This window comes from Cupressus sempervirens, chromosome 5, assembly GCF_028749045.1.
Source record: "Cupressus sempervirens isolate cs-2001-9-10 chromosome 5, ASM2874904v1, whole genome shotgun sequence".
Classification (NCBI taxonomy): Eukaryota; Viridiplantae; Streptophyta; class Pinopsida; order Cupressales; family Cupressaceae; genus Cupressus; species Cupressus sempervirens.
In genome coordinates, this window is record NC_143122.1 from 202,973,599 (window position 1) to 202,993,896 (window position 20,298).

At 36.5% G+C, this 20,298-nt stretch overlaps 1 protein-coding gene across 3 annotated transcripts in view; it reads left to right on the top strand.

Annotated features, from left to right (window-relative positions):
• The window catches only part of MSH1 (MUTL protein homolog 1), a 255,585-nt gene that overhangs the window by 159,552 nt on the left and 75,735 nt on the right, over window positions 1-20,298 (top strand). For all 3 annotated transcript variants that reach the window (XM_089829144.1, XM_089829143.1, XM_089829145.1), the window contains exon 15: window positions 5,185-5,358. In XM_089829144.1, the coding sequence (XP_089685270.1) occupies window positions 5,185-5,358 (174 nt within the window). The remainder of the gene's footprint in view (window positions 1-5,184; window positions 5,359-20,298) is intronic.

A 20,298-nucleotide genomic window follows, 5' to 3' on the forward strand; every position in this document is an offset into this window, starting at 1 on the left:
GAGATAAAAACAATTTTTGTGACCCTAGCCCTAGTACGGCTCTGATATATACGGCCCTGTTATAAAATAATCTGCTGGGTATTGGAGGCCGAAAATGGTATGATCTGGAACACCTAGGGTAAATATATATCCCCTCCAAAGCATAAATTCAAACTCCCAAGCAATATGGAGTTTTGAGTAAAAATGTGAGTCTAGGCCCTGTTACAAACTGATCAGAAATTCGCACTAAATGACCTCTGAATTTTACCAAACTGATTCTGTACTGTGATGAAGAATTTCCAAGCCTTCTACGAACAGTTCCAAATCCTCCTAATCAATTCTCAGAATAATTCACCATGAAATGGCTGAATACCATCTCCAATGAGCAACCCTTCAGAAGATATCTCACTTCCTCAGTTATGCAAATCCAAGGGAGTTTTCGTTCCCAAAGACCTAATGGAAATTTGCAGACCAAAGACCACAAATTGCTCCAATATAATAAGAAGTAGAATCCACAAAATCGCCTGCTCAAATGGGTACCTCCTGCCCTCTATTTATTCACCTTTTTAAGAAGTCACTAGGAGCTTCTAGAAACATCTTTTATAAAATCTTATTATAATGCACTTTATTATTAAATAACTTTATAAAATTAAATTAATAACTTTATAAAATTAAAAGTGCAATCTCAATTCGAAATTAGAACATGTAGGCCCCACTTACTGGATGTCGACTCTCCGAAAGCAATATGCAATTGTCTGGCAACAGGATGACTCTCTCTCTCCGAAATCATTTGCCTACGAGAGTCAATGATAGGCAAATCTACTGTAGGAATCATGTCACTAGAAAGGGGACATGACACAAATCAATGCCAAATCAAAGTAGACTCAACCCTCTTTGCAATGCCATATGCTTAAAACCAAAATATTAGCATACAAAAACGTACAATTGTCTGCAACATGAAGAAATCAGAAATAAAGCAGGAAAAAAATGGCTTTTTTTATTGCAATTCCTTCTCAATCTCAACAACCACCTTGCCTCAACCAAATGGTGGCTATTCAAACTTGTATGGACCCTTTCCCAACAGTTCCCAACTGATTTTGAATAGGTGGCCATTGGGTTACAAAATTGCATCTTTTCACACTTCAAACTCTTTGCAACTTTGTTTAAACTCTGCCAATTTGACTCCAGACAATTTGATATTTCCTAGGCATGCTAAAAAAGGCCAAAGAAGGCTTATTACATCATTACCCATCATATTTGGCACTTTGTTACAATATGCTATTACAATGACAACATTTGACCTATAATGACAACTTTCTGACAACATATGTATAACTTGACACTTCAAACAAAATTACTTACAAAACTTTAAATCATACTACAAATGGTCTAAATTGACCTTATTTGCGAAAAGACTCCAAAACTCCTAAGGCATGACCCATGACTATATTAGACCATAAGGTATCTTGGTGCCCCTGCACCATACAGTCACCAACCACAAGGATATAACAATTCTGAGTGACTGTTACTGGTTTACATTTGTCTTGTTGCATATGTACTCTATTACATTCATTTCATCCTGATGCTTTTCAGAACATCCGGTGTTGATGCTTGATCTGTGTATGCTGACAAATGTGTCAGCCTGGTCATAATTGAGTTGCACAGAAATTCACACACTTACTGCAAACTTATAAAGTCAAATCTCATTCGGGTAGATTGGTTGTTAACTTGCAACCATTTATAACTGAATCGTTACAGCTTAAACACAGTTATAAACAAATATTGATTTGTCATATTGACTTAACTGTTGCACTTTCCTGGCAATTAAAACATCAACAGATAATTGCTGATATAAGTGCGTGCATTGAGTGGAGGTAAGTTGTGTTCATGTAGGATGCACTGCTAATAATATCCTTCAAGAAATGAATCTTGATAAAGTACTGGGCATCCAAGGACCAATATACACAATCCATGAATTTTCAGTGAAATATCTCCATCTCCCGATTTGTACTCTGCCATCCATCAACTGAGAGCAGATTGCAAATAGAAGGAAGGCTCCAATACAAATGACACCAGTGCTGCTATCAAAGAGTGAACTTGAACTCAAACATATTAATTAATCTCCATTTTTTTGAAGTGGCATCTTTAAATATCAAAGACAAATGCAAGTCTGTGTCACATTGTTGTGGTTGTTAATGTTTTGATACTAAATTTCATTTCAGGAGGGCCGTATATCTGACTCAAGATCCAGTGTCAATCTCTTCAAACCTTTGTGGTTATACCCATGATCAATGTATAATGCTTGCTTGTGTATACAAGTATTTGGACTGAAGAAATGATTCTAATATCTCACTCACATTGATAGTATAAATATATTGTGATGTGAATATCAGGATTTAACTGTGTGATTTTGAGTCAAACTCGATGACCCATGTTTCATGAGTAGTGATTCAACATGAATCCATCTCTCATGAGAATAAATGGAACACTTAGCACTCATTGGATCTAGGTGATGCTCACAGGGGTGAAGCACCGGGACTTCCCGGGAGGTCACCCATCCCAGTACTACTCCAGCCTGAGCGCGCTTAACTACAGAGTTTCCTCCATAGTTAAACCCAAAGCTTGCAACCCCATTTGCAAAACCTTCACCAAGTGTTGTGCCTTATGAACCATTCATTAGAAAGCCCCTTAAGCTCATCGATTGATAAGTAGGAGATGATTTCCACAGCTAGTCAAATTGTGATGTGAATATCAGGATTTAACTGTGTGATTTTGAGTCAAACTCGATGACCCATGTTTCATGAGTAGTGATTCAACATGAATCCATCTCTCATGAGAATAAATGGAACACTTAGCACTCATTGGATCTAGGTGATGCTCACAGGGGTGAAGCACCGGGACTTCCCGGGAGGTCACCCATCCCAGTACTACTCCAGCCTGAGCGCGCTTAACTACAGAGTTTCCTCCATAGTTAAACCCAAAGCTTGCAACCCCATTTGCAAAACCTTCACCAAGTGTTGTGCCTTATGAACCATTCATTAGAAGCTCAAGGGGCTTTCTAATGAATGGTTCATAAGGCACAACACTTGGTGAAGGTTTTGCAAATGGGGTTGCAAGCTTTGGGTTTAACTATGGAGGAAACTCTGTAGTTAAGCGCGCTCAGGCTGGAGTAGTACTGGGATGGGTGACCTCCCGGGAAGTCCCGGTGCTTCACCCCTGTGAGCATCACCTAGATCCAATGAGTGCTAAGTGTTCCATTTATTCTCATGAGAGATGGATTCATGTTGAATCACTACTCATGAAACATGGGTCATCGAGTTTGACTCAAAATCACACAGTTAAATCCTGATATTCACATCACAATTTGACTAGCTGTGGAAATCATCTCCTACTTATCAGTATAAATATAATTAGGTCCACTCCGAATAAAAACACTAACAACTGTGTACCCTGATAATATTGTTATTGAAATAAATTTCACTTGCTCGATGTAGTTGCCAGGCCCTTGTTGAAAAACAAATGCATATCAGATATGTCTTTGTGTTTTTCATGTTTGCTCTGGATTTGCTTTTTATCTTCATCTGCATTTGTACTCTTCATGTTTGTTCTGCATTAATTTGTAAATGTCAAAGACAGATTCATCTTTCTTTTGATTTCCTGTATACCAAACTAAGGCTTCCTATTTCATCTTCACATTTCACTTCTCCTTATCTGCTTTGACAGCAATGGCAACTGATCATCTGTTTGACATCAATGACAACTGGTGTAATGCTATTTTAAGTAACATCTGAGAGTCATTTTAGTTCTCTGTAAATCAGAAACCAGCTCTCATTCCTTCTCCAAATTAAAAAAAGTTGTACCTTTTAGAAATTCCTTCTGTTTGCACCGTAGGGTCTAAGTATACTAATGAATACTAATTAACCTGACAACATCTGCAAAGGTGAATATTTTGTGACATTGAAAGATCTATGCAACATAAAGTTCGAAGAAGTTTGTTTCTCTTCCTGTTTTGGTAACAAAGTAAAAGCTCAACGTTACAAAATTTGAACTACGTAAGGTTTAAAAAAATACATCGAGTTGTGGACTCGGGCAAGGTTCCCTTGTATGGCAGATTGGGATCTATCTTGGTCATAACTTAGAAAGAAACTTTACCACAAGAAATCAAGAAAAACTTACTGATGGTTGGGACTCATCTGAAGCTATATGCACACAACGGAAGGATTTCACATAACCACTTCTCACACTTGAAAAGCTTTGTGAAGCCAACGACCTAGCATTATACTTTAACCTCAGAGACTTGTAAATCTCATGACCCACCATTAGCTTTCATGGATGAATCTCAGACCTAATTCAGTTAAATGTACATTCAGAGGGATTACCTATTTAAAATAGCAGATAAGGAGCTCATAGTTGAAATATTCTGGTTCATAATTGTTAGGTAAATAAGTTATAACCATACATTAGATCCAGAAGAATTTTCAAATTAGATTATGTTTTTTAACATAGGCCTGTTTATCAGCTACATTTTTGTAGGCGGGATTTATATTTTCAAGTGACAAGCTTAATTAGAACAAAATCTGTTTTCAAGTAAAGTGTGTTACAACTTTGTCATTTATAGACAATGATCCTTTCTTAGATGGCGAGGCACTGTACCATGATTAGTGGAGAAAATACTTTGAGCACAATGTATTTTTTATTGATCACTTTTGGATAAGAGTTTGGTCAAAGTAAAGAGACATAAGATATGACCTAAATAATACCTTTTTTTTGGGCTCAGTAAAAGGTCTAAGCCATATTTTATTAGTTTAAAAAACTTGATTACATATTGACTCACTAGGAGCACTGGGTGAAAGGGCTGGCTAAAGAAAACTTCCCAGTATTGCTCCATAGGTAAAATTTGATAATAATGGTACAGTCATCCGCTTGAATTCCTGTGGGGTCACAGATACATAACACATACATTGATAATGTGTTATGAAATTAATTTAACACAAATAAGCATTACCTTGTTGATGCTATACGCTTGTGTAGATTTTTATTGCATTTGTTATTGTGACAATGTCTTAGTAAATGGACGAATTATTTATTTGGTTAATTCTTTATATATTGGTTCTAGGAATGCTAGAATATTCTAGTCACCGAATAATATGATGACTTTTATTTTGTCTACAAGTGGGAAAATAAATCCTGGTGATGTTCTTGTAGATTGTGAAGTTGATTGGAGCTAAGGAGGCAAACCACATTGAGTTTTGTAGAATCCGAAATATGGCAATGGAGATATTGTACATGCATGAAAAACCTGAGCTTAGGGCCATTACCATCAAGCTGATAGATCCAACATGGATGGAAACAGGGCTGAAGATTGATGTTGAAACATTGGTAATATCATTGAATGCTTGCTTTTCATTTCTTAGCAATAGTTATGGTTTATACATGCTTCGTTTTATTTCCTTAGCAATAGTTGGGAGCTACACTTTTTGGGTAGCTCATGCCCTATCTATTATAACATTTTGAGAGGAAAACAAGAATATGAAGAAAACCATTATCCTTGTAAGAATCTGAGAATTACGGGAGAACAAAACTTTACTAGGGAAGCATATAAAATACCATGTCAAGCAATTTGCATTAAACTGCTTATATGAATCAATTATTTCATTTCCATTCCTGGAGTTTATTAAAAAAAATGCTAGTTATGAATATTCTAGGGTCTTTGACTTTGTAGTTTTTTTATCAAATTCTACTCCTTAGGAGTAGTATTTTGTAATGACCTGTAACCTTGTTGCACTTGAGAGCTACGTCAGGGCTGCCTTTTATGATTAATCTAGGTTCAGTTCTAGATATATCATCTTAAGTAGAGTATCACATCCATGTAGGGATCAAACGATAGTTTTCAGATAGCTTGTGCCATCTTGGATTAAATACTGAAAATTTGTGCAATAAATAAATGATTGAACAAGTTTACTACCTTCTCAATGTTGGCATAGATTTGCTTTTGATGATAAACTAGGAAGCTATGTTTTTGGCCTGTGCACAATAAGTTCAATAAGCCATGCCTGCAATAAGCCGCTGCTGTAATATACTCCACCTCTATTGTAGATAAGGAAACTAAGCCTGGTTCTTACTCAACCAAGATACAAGATTGTTACAATGGAAAAATGCTCCTTCATGTTTGCTGTGTTTATCACCAAGGGGCCCTGTCCAATTTGCATCTTATATGTTGTAAAGGTGAAATTTTAATGAAAGTTGAAGTCAGGCTTATGCTGTAAAGATTGCCATTCAGAAAAAATTATTGTATTATCATGATTGTAATTTCATCAAGTAAATCTAAATAGATTGTAGAAAATCAAAATTTTTATTGCCAACATTTATTCATCTAAATTGTAATTTTGCATGCACGTTTCTAAATTATAGTTTTGCTTGCTTGTTAACTGTTTACTGATTAAAATTGTGAGTTAGGTTAATATAGATCTCTCTATGTGAGTTATGTTGTACCTGATTTATGAGGCTAGAACTGTGCACTAGCCTTTTATATGTCTGCCTATTACATGTCTTGAAACTTGAATGCATTTCCTTATTGAATCCTTATAATGATGCACTTTTGTGAAGCCTTCCTTGATTTATGTATATGAGATATATGCTTCCATATTATAAATTTCTGCTGCTCATCTGAGCCCTTCAGATTAGAATAATAATAATATAAAATCTTGACAGGTGATGCACTTCATCTACTCAATCTGCCTTTTGTATCTGCTTTTTTTGATTTGAAAAGAATGTGACTCTTTTTAAAGGACATATCTTTTGATATAGTTTTGTATTATTAATTGGATTATTTTGTACCTAAATAAATTGGACCTCTCCTTTAAGATTCCACTAGAACAAGTCACAGCACTTGGACCAAAATCACAGCTTTTATTATTTATGTCAATATACTATAATGAATCACTCCAGCATAGTAATTATGTGATTGCATTCTTTGTAATCAATTCTTGTTTTGGTAAGGTCACTCTAGTTGGCCAGCGAGGGATTCTTATGAATTCAACTATAGTATTGGTGCCAGAGCATATTTACTTGGTTGCTTAGTCTTATACTTAACAACATGTAGCATTCGAGAAGCTAGATAGCAGGAATAGTTTTATGCATCTGGTCCTGCAAGTTTCATATTGAAGAGCACCTGATTATTCTAAGGGGTGGGGGGGGAGGTGAATTAGTATAGTAACTTTTATCATTTTCAGTCATTATCACAATAATAGAATCAACTACTGAAATAAACTGTAATGACCTTGTCTGGTTATAGCTAAATCAAGCGTCAATTTCATTCACATTTTGATGGTTTGACATTTTGTCAAACACTAGGCAAGCACCCCAATTACCATTGAATCTATGATGTCTTAAATTTTCAAACACAATATCAGGATGTACAACAAACTGATCACAAATTTACTTTATTTTGGCCTTATAAGTTTTGCATAAATAAATACCAAGCACCAATAAACAATTTTGAAATGATCCACACCATCCTCTAAATTCATTCATCAATAAACCATACCACAATATAATGAAAAGGGAATTTAGTTGTTGGCTGATTGTAAATCAGAATTTGAAGCCAGCTTGTTTATTTTTAAGCTATGTAATATAAATTGAATTTTACAAATTAAGAACCTGGTCTTTGGCATAGAATGTAATTGCAAAGTCAAACTAAAAGCCGCCTTGTCCAATTTCAATTTGGCGTTCATAGTCTACCCTTACAAATGCTACCTAGAACAAACTCCAATCTATAGACTAAACCCTCGTCTAGCAATAGAGAAATTATAATATTCAATTTTATAAGTGTTCCTTAGCCATAGTTAATATAGAAAGAGGAGACGATAATAAAACTCAAAAGTCCACAATACCTCAGCTGTGAATTCTCAGAATTAAATCTACAATACTTCAGATGTAGATCCCAAACCCTTATACTTCAACAAGGGCACAAAATTCAGTCTCAGAAATGTCACAAAGACAACAAGAGCAAACTACGATAATCAAATAATTAGATGCTTTCTTCATCAAATGAACTCATATTTATAATCTTCAAATGGCAGAAAGTTTTCCAAATGAACTTCACTTAAGAAGCTTCCCACACACAACATTAAAACATAATAAAGTGTCATTATAAACTAATTATTTAATTGCTTTTGGCTCCGAAAATGACCTTTTAGTTAACACATAAGGCCACTGTTTATTATTCCCATGATTTAAAATTTTTCATCCTGGTTCCAACGAGCTATAATACTGAGGTGATCAACCAACAACACCAACAAAAACATCAACGTCAACGTATTTAGATGAATAATAATAATAATTCACTTATCTTGTGAAAACAACTGAAGAAGCATCATAATCAAAATCTGACAACACCAAAGTGATCCTGTGATGAAAGACGATAAATGAACTTGACGGGGTGACTTACTATAAATAGACGCTCCCTCCAAGATTCTTGGAGCCCAAACTAGAAGCCCAAAATAAAAACTGAGAGCATCCTCCAACTTCTATGACTCAACTGAGCTCATCGGAACCAACATATTGACTTACTATAAATAGCAAGTCTCTCAAATAGAGCCAAAACAAACCATAGGCTATTGGAAAGCATATAACCATAGCAGTGGGACCCTCAAATCCTACTATTAGCTCACAAGGGTCGCGATGGGGAACTGACTTGGACAAATGCAAGAACCTGCTAAAAAGGGGCATTATAGTCCTCTCTCCCTAAGATTGCTTATCCCCAAGCAACCCCAAAGCAAAATGAACACACCATCCACCTGGATCCCATAGGTAAAATTGTGCACCATGCTTGCTGTGTACACGTATCTCCTGTAGCACCAACAGCCAAATAACGAACATCAACATCAAAATCATTTGAAAATTGACCCGAAGTGCTGATGAAGGCAACAACCCATTGGAACTCAACGCAACTGAAATAACAACTCTATCCACATCTAAGTTCCCATCAAATTGATAATCACACCCAACTGCACTATGGAGATGGTAACAACCACAAGATATCTGAATCACTAACACCAACTCCAACCTCTGCCAAAATGTCTAGGGTGTGTAGACATTGCAAGCAGCTTTCAATCCCATCTGCAAAAGATGGTGCTAACCCATCCCATAATGGATGGTATGAAATTGGAGCCAACCCACACCGACGTGAAACCAAGTCCTCTACCTCTGGGTCAAAAGAAAAATGATGAGCACTCCTCATAGTGTAATGTCGATAAAAACCCCCAATCTTTGTCAAGGGCTCATCATCATTGAACTAGGAATCAGAAGATGGCTCCAATCTCTGACTTCGAACTATTGGTTGAGCAGGATCTTGGGCAGCCCTCTCAGCAAACCCAACCTCAAAATCCCTCTAGGGAAGCATAGGAGACAGAGTCCCTAAAATCTTTCTCACCAACCTCTGAATAGCATGAGAGCCTCGGATGAGAATAGCCTTAGACATTCTGTATGAATCCTCCCTCACATCCAAACTCTCCAACAAATACTCCATGAAGGACTCTTTACAGTAGAAATTATATGTGCAAGTATCCACCTGCTCCCTTGTGACTCACAACTGATCCCTTTGAAAATGTGGCACTGCCAACTGTCTAGTGCTATTAATTGTATGAGATGAAGAAATAGATTCGCTTCTAGCAGAAGGAAGTAAATTAGCATGAGAGCCCAACTTCTCTGATACTCTGATCTCATCCGTACCGATGACACCCATATCTTGGACGAATGTGTCAGCCCCATCATCATGTCAATCATCCCAAACTGTAGAAGCAAAGTCACCACCAACTACAGTATGCAACTGAACTGGATCTCGGGCTGGTGTGGTTCGGACATACTCCAACTCCACGGTCACCTCATCCAATAGTGACTGTGACTCTTGAAGAGCCCACTAAGTGCACTGAAAAAAGTCCACGGTCACCTCAAGCTCTTGGGTGAGCTCCATCACCTCCTCTTTCTCTAACAATGTCTCATTACAAGTGCTACCCCATTCCAGAAGGTAATTCCGGTCAATAATTAGCTGCAAGTAAAAATGCTTCAAGATGCTGACAGCCTCTCGAAGCGCATGAACCTTTGCTAGAAAAAGAGTACTATCACCGAGCTCATCAGATATAGGACCACCCCAACTAGATGTAGCTGGCATTTGACAGATAGCATCATGATGCCCAAGAGCTAAAGAAATGTCATTGTCACTCACCTTCAGCTGATTGATCACATGATGTCTTTGTAACCCTTGCTTGCTATGCAAGCTCTCTGTCTCACTAATCGCATTGTGATAGGAAACCAAATCAGAACTGCCCATTACAAGATCACTCATTGCATGTGTACTATCGGCATTGCACAACTCTGCATCTAAGATACAACTACTATGTACCATAGTCAACTCCTCATCTAAAGAAATGGAAGCCCTCACAATATCAAGATCCCTGCATGTCTCAGCTTCCACCTCAAAGGATAGATCCTGTAAACACTGATACTGGGACCCATCCAAAACATCTTCGTTGTCATTAGTTGATACTTGGCAAGGGGTATTGTACCCGATGCAACTCATAACATCATCAAATGTATCATCATGTGTGCATACTATCTATATCCACATCTTCCAATAAAGCGTCAATTGGTAACACCCGACTCTGCACACATGACTCAACATCAAGCTGTGAATCAATAATAGTAGAACAGGAACCCACTTCTAGTAGGTCTGCTGTAATAGCCAGATCACCAACATCACAGGTAGGTGACTCCATACGTGCCTTAGTTCCACCTAAGGAAGCAACTTCCTCCTGTATTTGGAGCAACACTACGATAGCTGACATATAAGTCTCTAATAACAGCTCCCTTCTCAGAAGAGTCTGAACAGCCAGTGACAACTACATTGTCAATTGCCTTTGAACTAACCATAGCGACTACTTCGAGAGCCTCAACCTACTGAAGCTCAATGCTCCCATCCACCATGGGCACTAACACATCCACATTTCTTTGTCAAATAAGTCCATCATTATCATTGCAGATAGAATTAGTAGGTGCTGTACTAAATATACGTACATTTGCATCATGGATACTTGTCGGGAAAGGCTCAAGCTTCCTTCCTACAACCTTGATGTCAGCCTTCTAAAGGCGGAAACCATATACTTCGTTGCACTCTCAACTGTCTCTGGATCCGACAAGCTCTTTGCCAACCTCTGTTGATGAAGCTTAAGTTTCTCTATACTCTCCTGAGAAACATTTATTTTTGTGCTAACTTCCTCATTACTCCATCGATTTCTAGAACTGCCAGTCTTATGTTTGTGCATGGCTAGAAAATGTAGTGCTGGTCACTCCATATGCAACAAGAAATTTTAAAATAAAATAACTTTCCTACCCTACAATATTGCAGAAAATCGCTTTGATAGCACTGTAATAAGCTTGTCTAGTTATAGCTAAATCAAGCATCGATTTCTTTCACATTTTGATGGTTTGATATTTTGTCAAACACTTGGCAGACAACCCAATTTTCACTGAATTTATGATGTCTTAAATTTTCAAACACAACATCAGGATGTACAACAAACTCACAAATTTACTTAATTTTGGCCTTATAAGTTTTGCATAAATAAATACCAAATGCCAATAAACAATTCTGAAATGATTGACACCAGCCTTCGAATTCATTCATCAATAAACCATACAACAATATAATGAAAAGGGAATTTAATTGTTGGCTGATTATAAATTAGAATTTGAAGCTAGCCTGTTTACTATCTATGTAATATAAATTGAATTTTACAAATTAAGAACCTGGTCTTTCTCGTAGAATGTAATTGCAAAGTCAAACTGAAAGCCGCCTTGTCCAATTTCAATTTTGCATTCATAGTCTACCTTTACAAATGCTGCCCAAAACAAACTCCAATTTATAGATTAAACCTTTGTCTAACAACAGAGAAATTATAATATTCAATTGTATAAATGCTCCTCAGCCATAGTTAATATAGAAAGAAGAGACAATAATAAAACTCAGAAGTCCACAATACCTCAGCTATGGATTCTTAGAATTAAATCTACAACACTTCAACTATAGATCCCAATCTCTTATACTTCAGCAAGAGCACTAATTTTAGACTCAGAAATGTCACAAAGACAACAAGAGCAAAATAAGATAATCAAATAATTGAATGCTTTACTCATCAAATGGGCTCATATTTATAATCTCCATATGGCACAAAGTTTCCCAAATGAACTTCACTTAAGAAGCTTTCCACACACAATATTAAAACATAATAAAGTGTCATTATAAACTAATTTATTAATTGCTTTTGGCACTGAAAATGACCTTTCCCATCATATCTTCAAATTTTGACACATAAGGCCATTGTTTCTTATTCTCATGATTTAAAACTTTTCATCCTGGTTCCAACGAGCTATGATGCTGAGGTGACCAACCAACAACACCAACAAAACTAGCAACCTTAGTGTATTTAGATGAATGATAATAATAATTCACCTGTCTTGCGAAAACAACTAAAGAAGCATCAGAATCAAAATCTGACAACACCAAAGTGATCCTGATGATGAAAGACGATGAATGAACTTGACGGGGTGACTTACTATGAATAGACGCTCCCTCTAGGATTCTTGGTGCCCAAACGAGAAGCCCAAAATAAAATCTGAGAGCATCCTACAACTCTTCTAACTCAACTAAGTTCATCGGAACCAACAGATTGACTTACTATAAATTGTAAGTCCCTCAAACGAAGCCAAAATGCACCATAGGTTGCTGGAAAGCCTATAACCACAGAAGTGAGATCTTCAAATCCTACTGTCAGCTCACGAGGGTCGCGATGGTGAACTGACCTGGCCAAATGTAAGAACCTGCTAAAAATGGGGACATTACATAAATAATCATGCACATGAACAAGATGACACAAGGGAGTGGGGTGAATTAGTATAATAACAACTTTTATTATTTTAAGTTTCTATCCACACAATAAAATCAATTACTAAAATAAACAATTATGCAAAGGAACTAAATGACAATGATTTATGTAGAAACTCAATGCGGGATAAAATCACAGCAAAATATTTTCTTTACATATAAACTTGTTCCTTTACTATGTTTTGTAGTCTCCAATCTACTAGATTGCAACCCCTAAGTTTATTGGGGACCAACTCATTGGAAGCTCCAACTCCCACACTTCACAAGCACCAACCTATTGGAAGCACCAATGATAACTTCTATCTTCGCAAGCACCAACTCACTACACACAAATTGGTTGTCCACTTCAACTGATGATGAATATTTTCTAGCCAATTGTTCTTCTACAATATATATATAAGTTACCGATTCTGGTTTTGATGCTTATGTAGGTGCAGGGTGTTGATGCTTGGATTTTTTTTTTGGTGATTTTGGATGTGTCCATACATAAGTATATTTATTTTTAAAAATATCTATATATATTAACTCAGTTACCAGAAACTGCTATTTAGGCCCAGGTCCTGGTATTGGTACAATTTTGGTATTAGTTCTTCTGGGGTACTTCATTGGTTGTTTGTGGGTCCTCCATAGGACACACAACAAACGTGGGCACCCAGGAAGTACCCCAAGGTAGTAGGTTAGTTTATGTATGTATTTCTAATTTGTTCATCAACATGCTTTTTGCATTAGCTTTAGATAGTGTCATGCAACAGCTTGCTAATATTATTCAAGTTAAAATTGGTCTATGTAATGCCCTTAGTTTATGATAGTTGTGAACAACAGCCTACTTTGATTCTTTTGATTGTCACGGATTGATTTTTTTTATTTGAAGATTCTAGTATATTACTGTCGATAGATTTGTATAACCCAACCAATAGTTATTTTTGTTGATCATGTTTGAATTGATGACAATTTGTAATGCATGTAATTTGAAACTATATTAGTAATACAATTATTTATTTATAATTTTATTGGCCAATATGGATTTATGAGCATCACTCTTCTTTTTGTATTTGTAACTTTGATATTGAAAATGAATACATACATATATGGACAAACCCGAATCCACAAGGGGGGAAAAAATTGTCGTACCCATGTACTCGAACCCTATATCCATACTCGAACCTGAACCCGAATCGACAACTTAGTATATATATATGCAAAGTTGTCAATTATAATTTATGACAATGTATGCAAAGAAATACAAGAAATATTAAATGTACAAAAATAAACCATTCATTGAATCATTATCATAATCAAATTGAAATAATAGTAATCAAAACATCAAGATTCCAATGCAATTCAAATTGCAAAATCAAAACATAGTTCATGGTTCAATAATGACCAATCAAGAGTCAAGGCTCAAGATTCACAAATCACATTTAGACATTCAGAATCATAAGGATTCTCAAAAAATCCACATTCTCATCATCTCCTCCTAGTACAACACTTGCAAATTCATTTGAACCATGCATGGTTCCAATTGTGCTAGATGCACGTGCTATGATGTTATCAACATCATCATTTGTCATCACAGTAAGATCTTGAAGTGTTGCATCCAAGTTTGCAGATTCAGGGGCTACATCCCAAAGCTTGGTTGACTTTTACTTGTATCCATCCTCCTTACGTGACAAAAGACGCAAGTTGGTATGTATATAAACCAAGTCCTCAACTTTCTTTGAGCCCAAACCGGTTCTGCTTCATTGAATGGATATAGGAGTATGTACTCCAATTCTGTTCAACAATAGAAGAACTTGCAACCTGAAGTGTTCATAAAAATTTAAAATTGAACATGCAAATGAAAATCAAATTAGAAAATGTTAAATACTAAAGTGTAGAATATAATTGCTAAATAAATAAATGAAAACTTACTTGTGAGAGGATCTTGCTTACAAGAGGTTGTAGATGCTTGAATGGTTGACCATACATGTACCACCATGTGATAGCTGCCATGTCATTTTGGTCCTTTACTGCATATTGAGTTAGTTGATCTTGAAGCAAATAAGCCAAATTGTTGCCTCGCCTTTTTGTGCATTTCATCATTTGGTTTGTGTAGTTGAGAGAGTTAGCTCATCACAGCGACCCTCATGAGTTGACAGGGCATTTTGGGGGTCTCAGTTATGGACTTACTATTTTTAGTAAGTCTATTTTTAGTAGTTGCAATTTTTGGCAGTGCAGTGGTTGACTTGGTAGTTGGTCATCACTTGTAGTTAATTAGGTTAAGAATTGCATAAGCTCTTATTTATTTATTATTCATTGAGTTACATTATTATAATAATGTTTATATTATTATAATAATGACTTTAAGAGATACTTCTAAAAAGCAAGTTGGAAAGTTTTTAGTGTTTTGGTCTTTTGGGAAACTTTCACGATTTCTGAAGTGGAGTTTTATGGGAACTTTGGCCAACGAAAAGCTTATAAATAAGAGATCACTCATTGGAAAAGGCACCCTTGATTATATATTTGCTTTTGTGCTTTTGTGGGTTTTTCCGGAGTTCGGAATTTTGATGCCCTTGCTGAAGTATAAGGGTTTTGTTGCTGAGAAGTGGTTTCTTACCACAGCTGAGGTATTGTGGAGGATTTCTCTTGTATTGTGTGCAATTGCTGCTAAGGTATAGCAATTGGAATTGACTTCCCCACTATGTTAGCTGTGATTGAGAAGTTGTTCTATGCAAAAGGGAATTGAGTGTTTCTGAGAAGGCTCATGGTTGTGATTTTAATATCCAATCCTGCTATTGAATTCTGGAAAGTGTTCTGCATCTTGTGGCTGCAAACAATGCCCGTGGCAGCATTTTGTCTTACTTCACACCTGTGATCAGATCACAACTCAGTGACCTGTGTTCATCTTGAGAAGCTTGCATTCAGTTTTGGAGGGCTGCTTGGTGTATTTCAAGGCCAAGCTTGCTAGTTTAGAGGCTCATGTTGATCATTTGGAGGTTGCAGTCAGTTGCAAGGCAGCTTATAAATTAGTTTGTCAAATTACAACAACTATGAAAATAGCTAGACGTCAAATTGGGAGTTGGTTGCTGCCGGACTTGTGAATGGCCAAGGAGATAAAGGCAAGTGGGACTTTTGCATTATTATCACATCCTATCTATGCAAGTTGTGTTCTACATTGCAGCTGGGTGTCATTCCTTCCTAGCCACAATTTGCATTCGGGCCATTCACATTTGTATTAGTTTTTCTGACGGTATCCTTGACTGCGTTAAAGATATTAGGGAAGAGGTTGTGACCCTGATAATTCTTCCAGGCTACTATTCAACCAACAATTGCAAGGACTGTGCTAAGCAGTAATCAGGTTAACTGTTGTTGTTAATTACTAAGGAATTCAGTTCTTGATATTTTTCAAATTTTGTTTTCATTACTTAAATGACATTATATGTAATCTGAAACTAGATTGTTAGATTCAGCATATGCCATATACTTCTGATAATTACTGAAAATTAAATAAAACAAAGACGCATAGTAATTTTGTTCATTGACTTCGGCAATTTTGTCGGAGGCATACTTTGGGTTTTTACAAAAAGCTCATGAAATGGATCGAATTCTTACTTTAGATGCTTATTCATCCTTTGTGGAAGCTCAATAGACACCTTATGAATGATCCACTTCAAAACTAATGACCTTGCTTTCAAAATTCCACAATGGAGGCCAAATGAGAAGAGAGCCCAACTGCGAACAAAGCAGGAAAAATGGGCAATGAATGACCTCTTTTAGGGCTGTTTTAGGGTTGTGAGGCAAATAGAAGGAAAGAAAACAGTAAAAATACATTTAGATCACATGTTTTTAAAGTCACTTAAGTGATTGGATGCAGGAAACAGGCAGATTCTCATGAGATGCTCTCTGGATGCTCTCTGAAGCACCCCACATGTATCCGCAGGTGATAACACTGCTTCCTGGCAACACCCAACACGCCTCCTCCCACATCCACACACCAGTCCGCATCCACATCTGCACCCCCTCCAAGGCCAACACATCTGTAACTTAGATATATATATTTATGTATATACCTATATAACTTTGAATATATACATATATTCGATTTGATAAATTTGAATATATTTATTCTTTTAAGTCTTCCATACACCACTAATGTTCTTTGCACACATTCTTTTTCCACAGCTCTACACCCATACTCCCTTTTTCATCCAACTTATATATGCCCAGTAATATAAGAAAAAATTACCTTTGAAAATCAAGAGTCATGTCCTTTGATAACCAAAGTTAAACAATCCAATTAATTCTGCCACGTATCTTATGCTTGAGTACTGCTTCAAGAAAATGATATCATACGTTGTGTCGACACCTCTAAATTTCTAATGACATAACGTCTTATTTGTTTTTTGTTTCTTTTCTGACACCGTTTTGGTGTTTCTGGTGTGGTCAACTCTTTTGTTTGTATGCTTAGTCCCATAAACCTTTCTGGTTTTTTGTTGGACATTAATATTATTATCTTATCTTATCTTATAAGCTCGATTCTCTGCTTTGTTTTTGGTATCCCCCTTCTTGATTATTGGGCTTCAAATTAATCTACCGCTTCTAAACTTGCATTGTTTATATTGAAGATATGTTTGATTATGTCATTATTGTTATACATATGTGATCTTCGCATAACACTGTTGATCTCTGGTGTCTTGACGTGGCTTTTGGCTTAGTATATTTTATTGCTGTCAGACATAATGATTATAGTTGCTCTATTGCTGAATATATGAATGCATAATATTTTTTTATTTCTTTAACCAAACTGGATGACATCTGTATTTCATTATTTACTGATTATTTCATTGACTATAAATCGAGCTAATAGAGGATGAATTGCTGCTGGCTTACCATTGAGTCAGACAAAATATATATTTGTCTTTTGTCTATTCCCTGTTAATGATATAAACTCCATTGGGATTTATCAGACTTGTTTACAAGTTTGTGTTCATCGCTGCTCAACTCCCATCTGCACATAAACATCCAAATGCTGACATTCCACACAAGCTCTACAAGTAGGCGCCTCCCGATAGAGGATGATCATTGCTGGCATACCATTGAGTCAGATAAAGTATATATATATATATATATTGTCTGTTCGCTGTTATTTATATAAATTCCATTGGGATTCATTGCAGATGTGTCCACAAGTTTGTCTTCATTGTAGGTTTTCTGGAAATTCTGAAGATATCGGACTGATGGAGAATTGATACCTTGCTACAAATCAATCTACTACAATTCTGAACTGAATATTGTTCTGGATGTCTGTAATAAATTCTAGAAATCATATTTTATTCCTGTACTAAACCACCAAGGAGCAGATTGTTAGAAGAGCAGACTTAAGATTGTATTGTGTGTTCTCTATCCACAATCTTGCTCCTACTTATATATTAACTAAGGGTCTTGTCTTTTTGTAAGACATAACCCCTCCATGAAACAACCTACTCCTCTACAAATCGGTGGCCTTGTCCATTAACTAATAGTTAATTATTAATTAACTACAATAGTCAAATACAAGGCATATAAATATGCCTAGCAAATCACCAATTTGTTCTAGGGAGATGTATTTATCATGAGGCCATATATAAATTAAATTACATGCATTTTAGATTTGTCTAATCTGAAAAATTAAAACATTAATATGATCAAGTTATCAAGATTTAACACTCCCTCTTAACTTGATAATATAAATAAGAGAAACATATCTAGCAACATTGTTAAGCATAGATTTGTAGTCTATATCAATCTGGTTCTTCCAAGCATGTAGTATCATGGTACACATGATACTTTGTCATATTATTAAACCTGTAATATGAATTATCACTAATGCTTGTGATAACAGTATTACATGTGATGCAATACACAAGATAAAATCCGGAGAACGATTAAATTCTTCCTTTATCCAAATTATGACTCATAGGCACTGACAACCCTGTATCACAATATGATCTTGAATTAAGATCTGCCAATACACAGGATAAAATCCGGAGAATGATTAAATTCTTCCTTTATCCAAATTGTGATTCATAGGCATAGAAATGTCTATAATACAATTTGATCTTTAATTCAGCTAGATCTGCCAGCAATTCCGTATTGTTTTAGAACATTATCTCAGAGATCGTCATCTCATATAATGTCTATTCATAATCACAGAGATCGTCACCTCTTTAGATAATAAACACAAATAGTGAAGCTCATAACAGTCAATAGCCTGACAATAATAATTTAACACAAGTATTTTATTAATAATTAAAGAATACAAATGAGTTATAATTCAACCATACCAAGTCCTTTTTTGAAGTGATCTATCTTCACTCGAGAGAGAGGTTTGGTAAGAATATCTACTTTCTAATTTGCAGTACAATTGTATCTTAACCAGAGTAACGAGACTCACCGCGAGTCGGGCGAGTCTCCCAAGTCGGCGAGTCTCACATGGCTTGTTGGGTCAAAATGACTTGTGACTCGGGCTTGGCGGATTAGTGGAGGTAACTTGCTTGACTCGCTTGACTTGCGAGTCAAGGTGTGACTCATGGGTCAAGACTAACTTGACCCGGCCAAATTTTTATTTTTATTTTTTTAATAAGTTTCTAGAGGTTGGTATGAATAGTCTCAAGATTACAAAAGTTTTCTCCTCACTATTCATTTTCGGTTCTCCCCTATTCTTTTGCCCTCTTTCATGTCGCCTCATCGTTCATCTATTGTTGCTCGCTCGCCCATTCGCTTTCGCTTTATCGATGGTGACTTTGAGCTTTTTTCCACTCATCTTTCAAGACTCCTCAACTCGTCACACTTTTCGGACTCATGCGAGGCCGCCTCCATGTTTGACTTGCTTGCGACAACTATCCTTCAGTGTGCCACCCTTTCCATTCCTCATCGTCCTCCTCTACTACTGATTCTACCCACATGAGCTCATCTTATCTCCACTTCCTTCGGAGTAAGAAGTGTAACATTACCATTTCTAAGTGCAAATCTCTATGCTCCACGATGATCTGCAATCCCCAACTCTTTTGGCGCACTCTTTTCCCCCATAACTCTCCTCCACCCTCCACCCTCGACTTTTACTCTCTTACCTTGCACACCGTGGCTCTTTATGACAATCCTGGGTAGCCTTCCATCCACCCCTCCTTGCCTTCTTTCACCCACCTTTTCACCCCCTCCCACATTTATGAGGCGATTAGATCCATGAAGTGTAGTAGAGCTACTGACGAGGAGGGTTTCCAAGCTGAGCTTTTCAAGTGTGGTTCCTCAGTTTTGGGCCCCTATCTCTCTATTTTGTTTAATAGAGTGATTGACACTGGTTTTTCGACCTCCTGGTCCAAGGATTTGATTTATCCCATTCACAAGACCGGTCCTGTCTCTGA